The sequence below is a fragment of the Mus caroli genome, chromosome 3 (assembly GCF_900094665.2).
Source record: "Mus caroli chromosome 3, CAROLI_EIJ_v1.1, whole genome shotgun sequence".
Lineage (NCBI taxonomy): Eukaryota > Metazoa > Chordata > Mammalia > Rodentia > Muridae > Mus > Mus caroli.
In genome coordinates, this window is record NC_034572.1 from 45,977,924 (window position 1) to 45,989,683 (window position 11,760).

The window sequence follows — 11,760 nt, forward strand, 5'->3', positions numbered from 1 at the left end:
GTGTTCAGCCATCCAGAAGCATCAGGAATGTGTCTGCGGCTCCCCTGGGCCCAGAAAGCCAGCAGGGAGGGCAGTGTGGTTGGTACATAGAGATGGTTGCCTTAGCTCTTCTCTAGTGGTATTGTACAGACACAGGCTTTGAATAAGTGTGTAGCACTGGTTGTCTGTTTCCTCACAGAATGCTTGTTGGGAGAGAATGCTGAGAGTATAAAATCCCAGAGCTCCATCAGTTGCAGGCAGCTCCCAGCAGAGAATTGTGGACATAGCACCTCAAGCCTGCTCCTCTTTAGTGTCCCACTGGCTGCATGAAAAACAGGAATTTATGTAACAAGCTCTGCACAGCAAACGTTTTCCTGTTGTGGGGGTGGGTGGGTAATTGTTGGCAAAGTTAGTATACAGCTCTGTTACACAGGGTGACCTGAAATGTCCTCAGAAAAATATGTAGTGCGATATTTTGATAAGTAAAGGATTGCTATGTCCAAAAAAAAAAAAAAAAAAACCCAACCAACAATAAGCAGAAGAAGTCCAAGCATTTAGTGGATACTAACCCTGAAGTTAGTGAACTATTTTTAAACTTTTTAGGAGTCTCGTTATTATGTCTTCTTTGGTCCTGCTGAAAATGCCCCCCCCCCTCCACCCCTGGTGTCTGGCAGAACTGCCCCAGGCTTATAGAGCTGTACCCCTCCCCCTGCCTGTTAGTAGCAGGCAGTCAGGAAGCTGATCTCTGGAAAGATCTCCTCCCCTATACTCTCTTTATTATTAACTAAATGTGACAGCACTGGAGGCAAGCTTCCTCTCTTCTAGAGGTTTATCAGAGCTTATCTGTGTGTCTATTGTGTTTAAAGAACAAAATTGTCATGGAAGATATGGTGCAAATGCCCAGACTCCCAGCATGTAGGTGGCTTTGGAGAATGCAGTTACAGGGCTGGCTGCTTTCCAGACCTTGCCCAGGCAGGCTGCTGCTTTTTAAGGAGGAATTGGGAATTTTGATCACTGGTTTTAGTGGACACAGTAGCCAAAGCTGTAGCTCTGGTGGGGGTAGGATGACAGGGAGGTGGGGACAAGGAATGTTTTTGAGAATACATGGAATTGAGGTACAACGTGAAAGAAATGTATTCCTTAGCCTTTTGGGAGATGTTTGGAGTTCATGACCTCATAACACACCTAGAGCTGAGATAGATCGTAAGTGGAAGAACAGAATGAAGCCTCAGGAGAGACTACCACTGCCACATACCCACATACCTGCCTGGCATCCAACCAGAAAGCTCCTGTTGGGCCATGTCTGATCCGCCCTCACTCTGCACCCTGGCAGCAGGACTTAACACATAGCTGTTGTGTTGCAATCCTTGGGTGGAATGTAGTGCAGAATGCATTTTGAAATAAGGGTTTCTAAGCTCTCTCAGGTCTCTGTCTGACTTTTGTCTCTTTTTAGTAAGTGAGATTACCATTACACTCACTTTGTTTTCCATCTCTTGTTGAGAAAAGGCACTAATGTGCTCAGGGTCACAGAGAAGTCTGGCCCTGTATATTGTTCTGATCTGGTAGAATGGTTGGCACTTTAAGCACCTTCAGTCCCCGTCAACAACATGAGGATGTGGGCATTGTGGCTGCCTCCTTGGGTGACCACAAATCTAGTTAGAGCCTTTTTGTGGTCCAAGAGGGGTCACGGAGTATTTGGGCAACTAAGCCTTGTACTAGGTTGGCAGAGAAGGCCAAAAATTTGAGAAGCCAGGTGCATAGCTCTGCTCTGAGAATTGTGAGATACCCAGAATTCTGTCCCTGGACTGGGCATTAGGCCCCTTCAGAGCTACCAGGTGAGTATGTAGCAACTGTGCTGGGGCAGGAAGCCTAAGTGTTCTTCACATTCCCAGATTTGTGCCACAGGATCCCCCAAATGTCAGAAGTCACGCTGGGGGTTCCTTGCCTTCCTCTTGTATTCTTCTGTGTGTTTGCAGTTTGCACACATTTGCGGTGGCTTTGTTGTAGTATCCTATCTGCATGTCCACTGAGTAGGAACAGAAGGGTCTGACCTCACTTAGGGGAGCTTGCTTTAGCCCGGCCTCCCCTCTAGTTCCCACTCTGGACGGCATACTCTCTACAGTGTCCTAAAGTCAGTGCTTTGCTTAGAGCAGAGGCGTTCTCACATTTGAATATTGCATTTTGTGGCAAGTTAACTTTGTCAAGAAAATAGCTTTTCTTTATATTTATTTTTATTTGCCTGATACAAAGACTCTGGTGTAAACGAGTTTAAGTCTTAATTTTAGGGGGAATCTATCTATCTATCTATCTATCTATCTATCTATCTGTCTATCTATTTTGGGGGTGAGTTAGATAGTTCAAACTAGCCTCAGACTCACTCATCAAAATCCTCCTGCCTTTTCAGCTGAGATCATAAGTTGATACTGTGTATTGCTTTGGGTTTTTGTTCCTGAGTAGGAATAGATCCTGCTTCATCTCCCTTTGTGTTACCCTATGGGCCCAATGACAGAGAATGTCACTTTGTAGAAATGGTGTTTATTTCACCTGAAAAAAATGTTGAGAAGAGCTTTGTTTTTGAGTCAGGGTCAAAAACTGTATAAAAGAAATATATGAAAATCAATATATGTGTGTATGCATGTATAAAAGAATATAAACGATTGAGCTTATTTAACTAGAGAAATAATTCCTTTTTTTTAGATGCTGTTTTTCCTACATCAATTTGAGATCTCTTATATTGAGTTTATTACTACTGTTGAGAGCCAGTGAGGTAGCTTTTTTTGCTGCACAAGTTTTATTCTCAGAACCCAAGTAAAGGTGGAAGGTGAAAACAGACTCCAAAAGCTGTCTTATGACCTCCACACAAATTAAGAGCTGTTAGGCTGTTCAGAATGGACACTGTATATCTCTGATCCCTGTTGAGCAGTAAGCTTTCCAAGGGGGAAGTGCTGCACTTCTAACATACTGTTTTGCTTTGCAGAATTCAATTCGCCACAATCTGTCCCTACACAGCAAGTTTATTCGAGTGCAGAATGAAGGAACTGGAAAAAGTTCTTGGTGGATGCTCAATCCAGAGGGAGGCAAGAGTGGAAAATCACCCCGGAGAAGAGCTGCGTCCATGGACAACAACAGTAAATTTGCTAAGAGCCGAGGACGGGCTGCTAAGAAAAAAGCATCTCTCCAGTCCGGGCAGGAGGGTCCTGGAGACAGCCCTGGGTCTCAGTTTTCTAAGTGGCCCGCGAGTCCTGGGTCCCACAGCAATGATGACTTTGATAACTGGAGTACATTTCGTCCTCGAACCAGCTCAAATGCTAGTACCATCAGTGGGAGACTTTCTCCCATCATGACAGAACAGGATGACCTGGGAGATGGGGACGTGCATTCCCTGGTATATCCACCCTCTGCTGCCAAGATGGCGTCTACGCTGCCCAGTCTGTCTGAAATCAGCAATCCAGAAAACATGGAGAACCTTCTGGATAATCTCAATCTTCTCTCGTCCCCAACATCTTTAACTGTGTCAACCCAGTCCTCACCTGGCAGCATGATGCAGCAGACACCGTGCTATTCGTTTGCACCGCCAAACACCAGTCTAAATTCACCCAGTCCAAACTACTCAAAGTACACATACGGCCAATCCAGCATGAGCCCTTTGCCCCAGATGCCTATGCAGCCACTTCAGGACAGCAAATCAAGTTATGGAGGATTGAACCAGTATAACTGTGCCCCAGGACTCTTGAAAGAGCTGTTGACTTCTGACTCTCCTCCCCACAATGACATTATGTCACCGGTTGATCCCGGAGTGGCCCAACCCAACAGTCGGGTCCTGGGCCAAAATGTAATGATGGGCCCTAATTCAGTCATGCCAGCGTATGGCAGCCAGGCATCTCATAACAAAATGATGAACCCCAGCTCCCACACCCACCCTGGACATGCGCAGCAAACGGCTTCAGTCAACGGCCGTGCCCTGCCCCATGTGGTGAACACCATGCCTCACACATCTGCCATGAACCGCTTGACCCCCGTGAAGACACCTTTACAAGTGCCTCTGTCCCACCCCATGCAGATGAGTGCCCTGGGCAGCTACTCCTCAGTGAGCAGCTGCAATGGCTATGGTAGGATGGGTGTCCTCCACCAGGAGAAGCTCCCAAGTGACTTGGATGGCATGTTTATTGAGCGCTTGGACTGTGACATGGAGTCCATCATTCGGAATGACCTCATGGATGGAGATACCTTGGATTTTAACTTTGATAATGTGTTGCCCAACCAAAGCTTCCCACACAGTGTCAAGACTACAACACACAGCTGGGTGTCAGGCTAAGAGTTAGTGAGCAGGTAAGTTTATTCACTCCAGTATCAAAAGGCCTTTTGAAAAAGGGACACAGTACCATGTGTCTTCCTTCCATGGTTAGACATTAAAAAAAAAAATTAAAAAAAAAAAAACTTAATTAAAGACAGGGTCTTATGTGACTCATCCCTACCAGGCCTGGCTTACTTGGTGCTGGGATCTAACCCAGGGCAGCACTCGGACAGAGCTATGCCCGGGGTTGTATTAGGCTTTATTCATATGTCATCTGGTTGCAGGGGCTTACCTGTTATTGTCCACCCCTTCCTCCCTCCGTCCCTCTCCCCTCCCTCCCTCCCTCCATTTATCAGTTTGCCTTTTGGGGTTAAAATAGAGTGCAGATTGCTTTAGCAGCTTTTAAGACTTTCTTTTCACTGTAGGATGGCTTGTGCTTTCTGCCAGCTCTTAAATAAATGGACACATTGGAATCAAATCAGATGCCAAAGGTCTTTTCTTTCCCTCCCATTTTTTTTCAATAAAATAAAAAATGTACCCATTGAATACTTTCGTAGCTGTCTGAGAAGGCTGGAGCTTCCCCTACCCCCAACTTGATTAAGTACAATTGAGTTGAAAATGACTATTTTTATTGTGTGTGTTTTCCCCCTTTAGGCTACATTTAAAAGTCCTTCAGATTGTCTGACGGCAGGAACTGAGGAGCAGTCCAAAGATGCCCTTCACCCCTCCGTATAGTTTTCTTGATTTAAAAAAAAGTCCCTTTTCCTTTCCTCAGACTTGGCAGCAGCAGCAGCAGCAGCAGCGGCAGCACTTTCCTGTGCAGGATGTTTGCCCAGCGTCTGCAGGTTTTGTGCTCCTGTAGATAAGGACTGTGCCATTGGGAATCATTACAATGAAGTGCCAAACTCACTACACCACGTAATTGCAGAAAAGACTTTCAGATCCTGGAGTGCTTTCAAGTTTTGTATATATGCAGTAGATACAGAATTGTATTTGTGTGTGTGTTTTTTAATACCTACTTGGTCCAAGGAAAGTTTATACTCTTTTGTAATACTGTGATGGTCTCAAGTCTTGATAAACTTTGCTTTGTACTACCTGTGTTCTGCTAAAGTGATGAATCATGAACTAAGATCTCTGTTCTGCACCTCCGCTGAATGACTGAACCTGTTCATTTGCCACAGAATCCATGAGAACCAAGTAGCCAGTGATCAATGTGCTGAATTAATGGACTTGTCAGACTTTGGGGCAGAATAAGATTAAGTGCCAGCTTTGTACAGCTCTTTTTCTATTGTTTTTGTTGTTGTTTATTTTGTTATTTGCAAATTTGTACAAACAACTTAAAATGGTTCTAATTTCCATATAAATGACTTTTGATGTTATTGTTAGGACTCAACATCTTTTGGAATAGATACAGAAGTGTAATGTTTTCTTAAAACTAGAGTCTACTTTGTTACATTGTCTGCTTATAAATTTGTGAAATCAGAGGTATTTGGGGGCTGCATTCATAATTTTCATTTTGTATTTCTAACTGGATTAGTACTAATTTTATATGTGCTCAACTGGTTTGTACACTTTGCGATGACACCTGGTAATGTCTCTGACTAACCTGAGATCATTGTAATTAGTACTTGTATACTCAACGTTCCTGGCCCTTTGGGCAGCAAAGTTATGTATAGTTACAGACACTCTGTTTTGTATGTAGATTTATGTGTGTGTTTTAAAGAAATTTCACCTGCTTCTATTACCCTGTGAGTTGTGTGCAGCGCATAGCACCAAGTCTTCAGATAGATGCCCCGTGCCACGTGCTTACAGCCTTCTAGGGAAGCCTGCCAGATGATGCCCCGTGTCACGCTGTCATAGTTCCCATGGGAACTCTGTCGCTCAGGAAAGGGGAACTTTATCTAAGGTGACGTTCTTTGTCTGACCGGGGTTCACCTCCTACTCTGAGCTGTTGGCTTTTGTCACGATGGAGGTGGCTTTGTGGCTGTGTCCTGAAGAATCATGTCACTTCTCGGTCCCCACCTCTGTTCTCTTTGGCTCTGAACAGTGTAAATCTAAGGAGGAAGTTTACAAATAGGACTTCAGTGATTTATGGAGTGCTTTGTGCACCTAAGTACAGACAGTGGCAGGACTAATTAAAAATGAAGACCGTAAACTTGGAAACAGGCCAGCTATAAATGGACGTTTATTTTTAAATCCTAGGCTTAAGAATTTGAGAAGTTTTTTCAGCCTTGAGCAGCCTAATGTGTCTCAAACATTTACGTTTTTATACTTTCTATTTACCTGAAATCCTGCCAGACCAGGATAATTGGTTTTACCTCTCTTTCCATCCACCAGCGTTTCCGAGTCATATTGAATACCGAGTCTCCCACAGTTTGAGGAATAGATAGACCCCAGCACCCATCTTGGCCCTTTTGAGAAGGCCTGGTTTCCATGAGAAGACCAAATTGCACTCGTTGTTTGTAGTGTTACTTAGCTCTCCCTTCGTTTGTTAGTGTGTGTTAACAAGAATAAAATGTCCCTGCTTTCACCCACCGTTGGCCAGCTTTGTCATAGGCTTCCCACCGTGACTTTCACTATTTTAAACACGTATTGAGCCACTGCTCGTCTGACCACCTTTGTTTGGGCACTCCAAAACAGGTCTTGTTTTAGAAATGAACTCCTCCAAGTAGAGCCTCCTTCAAACGGAGTAGAATTTCCTGGTGTCAAAGAACCCAGGTCTGTCTCCCTTTCCCCCTCCCTCTGCCATTTTCTTACCATTGCAGAAAGAGAGAGCCTCTGTGTGTAATCATTCAATAGAGGCAGCTACAGCCCTGGCAGTGGTCTGCTTGCTGAGTGACTAGGAGGTGTCTCTCCCTTCAGGAGCTGTAAATTTCAACAGCAACCCCTATTTTCCTTGGTGTTAAGATCCTAGTGTGAATCGTGGGCAGTTGTCTGGGGCACAGTGAAGTCCAGGGAAGGCTTCGTATCTGTTTTGAAAACAAGCATCAAACGTGTGAGCTCTGAGAGTCCTTTTCTGGGAGAATGTTCACTTTCTGGTATATTATTGTACATGATTGCTCTGTGAAAAGACTTCACCTATGCAGCCTTGTTTGATTTATTTCCTTTGGTTTGTACTGTTGTTAAGAGCATATTGTATTATAGAGCTATTTGGATATTTTAAATATAAAGATGTATTGTTTCCATAATATAGATGTATGGAGTATATTTAGGTGATAGATGTACAACTTGGAAAGTTCTGCTTGGACAAACTGAGTCTTAAGTTAATTAGCAAATAATATATCCTGATGAGCAGTAAAACCCTGGAACCTAACAGTAAGGAGAAAGTCACTTAAAATGGAAACAGTTCCCCACCCAGAGGTGTTCAATTTGAACTTGTTCAACTGCTTAATATATGGTCTCCCCCCCACACCCCCCAAAAAAACCCTTGTAGTTCTTAGTCTCAGCTCTCAAAGTTACTGATTTTAAGTGAAAAGGTTTGTCTGTGGTTTCAGCTGGGGAGTGATTGTTCAGTATAGTGTGCATTGTGCTTTATGCAAACCAAACAGCCTGGCCCTGTGGCCAGGGACAGCCAGCCAGCCTTGTAAGTCCCATCAGGATAGCGTCCCACCCTCCCACCCTTCACCACCACAGCGGACTTGAGTAACAGTGCAGATGCCTTGTTCCTGTTCCAGTGCTATCTGAGAAGTGCCTGATGAGGATGATAAACTTACAGACACAAGAACAATCCTTACTATGCGTTGTATAAAGCCATAAATGTACATAAATCATCTTTAAGTGGCTTGGTGTGTTTCTTTCCTAGTGTTCAAAGGTTCCTGAGCGAGCATGTTTTTATTTAGCCATCAAGCACTTGAGTTAGACCGTCAACCCCAGTGTTAATGGCGTATGACCAAACCATGGCCCCTAATGTGAAGAAGTGCAATTTAAAATTAGCAAACCATCTAGAGAGCAGTGGTTCTCAGTGTGTGAGGAATAACTCCTTGAGGGGTTATCAAATGACCCGTTCACAGAGATTGCATATCACATATCCTGACAATCATAGCATTACGATTCATAACAGCAAAATTGCAGTTATGAATTAACAACAAAAACTGTTTTGTTAAATGGTTAAAACTGACAAACTACTTTTAAGGGTCTCAGCATTAGGAAAGTTGAGAACCACTGGCCTAGAGTCTGGCATGGTATCATATGCCTTTACTCCTAACACTTGGTAGTCAGAGATCAGTGGTTCTCTCTGAGTTAGAGGCCAGCCTGATCTATATGGCGTGTTTCAGGATAGCCAGGACTTCATAGAGAGACCTTAAATAGTCTAGACTTTTTTATTCTTGGAATATCTGGAACCCCATTTAGGCCAATAATGATAAGCATGAAACCTTGCTTAATACCAGACTGAAGGTAAACTAGGGCGAGACAAAAGCGGGATCATGGTTAGTGTGAACACAAGGTGATGTGGCCGACAGGGTGGCTTTCCCAGGCCAAATAATCCCAAGTATACATTTTGTTCAGAGAGGATCTCTGGCTGCAGTGCAGAGGGGTGTCAGTGTATTTGCTCTTGCCAAAAGCTGCCGGAGAAACGAGGATTCTGTTATAGTTCTGACTGCTTTAAAAGAAGGATCTGCTCCTCTCCCTCTACCAGACAAGCAGACGAGTTAATGTAACAGAGAAATGGGGAATTCTAGGGATTTATTGTTTAGATAGCAAAAGGTCAGTCAGCTTGGGGTGTGCCCCCCCCCCGCAGTCTCTTCTAACAGAACCTTTTCTTGAAAATGTGGTATCCAAAAGCCCAGTATATATAAAACCCCAAATCAAAAGACAAACTAAACCCTGAGGCTCGTGCACACAGTTGTGAAACGTTTGATGGAGTCCAAATGTGGAACTCCTTGATTGGTTTATACTAATGGAGCTCAGAAACCTGCCGGCTCCACTCCCTGAGCAGTCCTTTCTTGATGAAAGACTGAAGACTTAAGATTTTCAACAGCGTTTGGGTTCTGCTATGGACTAGCGATGACCATAGAGTCTTGTCTATACATGTGTGCCTAAGGGTCACTTGAGGACCAGCTTATCCTACAGTCTTTGTCTTGGCTGCTGTTTCTCCCTAGCTGAAACGACCTGTCAGTGGTGGGAGTAGTTCCTCTGACAGTGGTTGTATGGTTGGGTTCCATAGGAGGAGGGCTGACCCCAAGAGCTGTACTAAGAACAAGTCTCGGAAGCACATACGCCAGACACACTAACCCTTAACATCATTTAATAGTGCCCAGGACAGGCTTCTGGGCCTATAACTGGGATGCATCGACATTGTAGGAGGGTTGCGTGCACTCCGTCATCATGTAAGGGTAATGACAACCTCTGGCCAGTGGTTTCTGCTCTCCCCCTGAATAATGAAAAATTAGAAACAACCACCTAAAAAAAAGAAAAGGGCTTTGATGATAATGTGCAAACACAGGCTTAAGGTGCTTTCAAGTCCACTGACTTGGAAATGGCTGAAGGAGGAAAGAGGGAGAAGGTAATCGGGAAACGGGGCATTACAGGGAGCCACCAAAATAAAAGCTGTAGGCCCAAGGATCCCTTGAGCCCACAGTACTGTGCATCTAGAAGTTCAGGGAGGTGGCTCTTACTGTGTGACCGTGTTGCACTTGGGCCTCCTGACCGCTGAGCTCACAGGTGTGTGCCCCCACATCTGGTGAACTTTCATTCAGAGAGTGTCTATGTTGGTGCCTGAGGAAGTTCACACTGAGAAGACATTCAAATCGCCCCCCAAATATTCCTCATAAACTCATGCCAGAGACAGTGTCAAGCCATTAACAAGTTCACATGTCTCAGCAATAATGTACTGGATGCTGCCAACTGAAGGAGTAGATTCATGGCCTCCAGGAAGAAAGAGAGAGCAACTTTGCAAAAGGCTTCTTACCTCCTGGTATTTGAGAGACATGTAACATAGCACAGGCTAGCTTCGAAGCCATGTTTCTCCTACTTCAGCATCCTGAGTGGTGGGGTTATAGGAGTGCCCTGCTACACCATCACTCACACTTTACATATTCCACCAGCTCCTGTCTTTAGTCGGCAGCTTTCTGAATCCTCAAAAGTGTATAAAGTTACTTCTGAAATTTCGTCGCTGAAATAAAGTGACAAGACTTTGGCTCAACAGTTTGAGGACATTGCCTCTCATCCTGGCAAGGCGAGTCTGGTGGGTAAGAATGGCTGATGGTGCTGGCGTTCCTCTCCTTCCCTTGCTCCTGAGATGGCTCTGTCCAGGGCAGTCCTCTTCCTGCTACTCTAACGGGTCTCAGGGACACAGCCAGAGAGGTTTGCCTCACTGTGCTTAGTTGATTGGAACTTCCCCCTGGCCCAGTTCTTGCCAGGCAAGAAGAGCTCTATACTAAATTATATTCAAGCCTGTCTGAAGAGCTTGGAAATGCAGTCACATTGATGGAGACTTACCATCACTGTGTAAATACATCTATGCCATACTGGGCTCTAAGAATTGCTGGAGTTTCAGGATTCTTGTTAATTTACTGAAATTTCTGCCCAAATGAGTAGATCTTAGATGAACCATTACAGTACATATTTTACTGAACCTTTTTTTTTTCTTTTTTTTTTTTTGAGACAGGGTTTCTTTGTGTAGCCCTGGCTGTCCTGGAACTCACTTTGTAGACCAGGCTGGCCTTGAACTCAGAAATCTGCCTGCCTCTGCCTCCCAGGTTCTGGGATTAAAGGTGTGCGCCACCACCACCCAGCTTACTGAACCATTTCAAACCTGTTTTCTAACTGATGAATTGAGACAGGAGCCTATTTGCACTTCAGTCCTTGATGTCAGATATGCCATGGGAACCTGCTACTCCGGAAACAGTTGGAGCCTCTGCATTTAAAAAAAAAAAGTGGTACATAGGTTACCTGCCAGTGAGGTAAGGTCTTCCAGAGACTTCCTGTGTCAGGAAGAAAAGACTGCATAGTTGTTCTCTTAGCTTAGGTCATGGTAGACTTTGGGGGATATGTTTCTTTAGGGGGCCCCTGGGATGCTCTGCAGCCCCCCACATTATAAGTGGGGAAGTTGACTGGTATGTTGGTTCATGTCTAGTATTTTCTACGTTCTCATTTGCTGCCTCTATCTTGAGCGAGGGATTGTGTAAACAGTTTAGCAAACCCATCCACCAGGAGAGTTGTAACAGTCTTGGGGCCTCTAGTGAGTACCTGTTAGGAATTTTTACCTATTACATCCCAATTATGAAGTAGGGCCATTTGTTTCCCCAAAGGCTCCTTCGTCACCATGGGCCAGTACTGTGTGTGTTTCCTTCCACCATGTGGGTCCTAGGGATCAAACTCTGGCTGTCAAGCTTGGTGACAAGTACCTTAACACTCTGGGTCTTCTTAGCATTCACAAGTCTGTATTTTTTATAAGACACCACATAGCTGCTGTCTTACAGCAGCTCAAGTAGACTGAGACATCATGCCTAGGCTCTCCCAATCATGACAAGGCTCTCCCAATCATG

The 11,760-nt window shown here is 44.5% G+C and overlaps 1 protein-coding gene across 2 annotated transcripts in view; it reads left to right on the top strand.

Moving 5' to 3' along the window:
* Foxo1 (forkhead box O1) overlaps nt 1-8,050 on the top strand; it is a 77,987-nt gene extending 69,937 nt beyond the window's left edge. Inside the window, exons 2-3 of one of the 2 annotated variants that reach the window (XM_021158150.1) lie at nt 2,957-4,308; nt 4,928-8,050. In XM_021158150.1, the coding sequence (XP_021013809.1) occupies nt 2,957-4,294 (1,338 nt within the window). In that variant the 3' untranslated portion in view covers nt 4,295-4,308; nt 4,928-8,050. The remainder of the gene's footprint in view (nt 1-2,956; nt 4,309-4,927) is intronic. The other variant, XM_021158151.2, reaches the window with a different exon arrangement.
* Nucleotides 8,051-11,760: the final 3,710 nt, after the last annotated feature.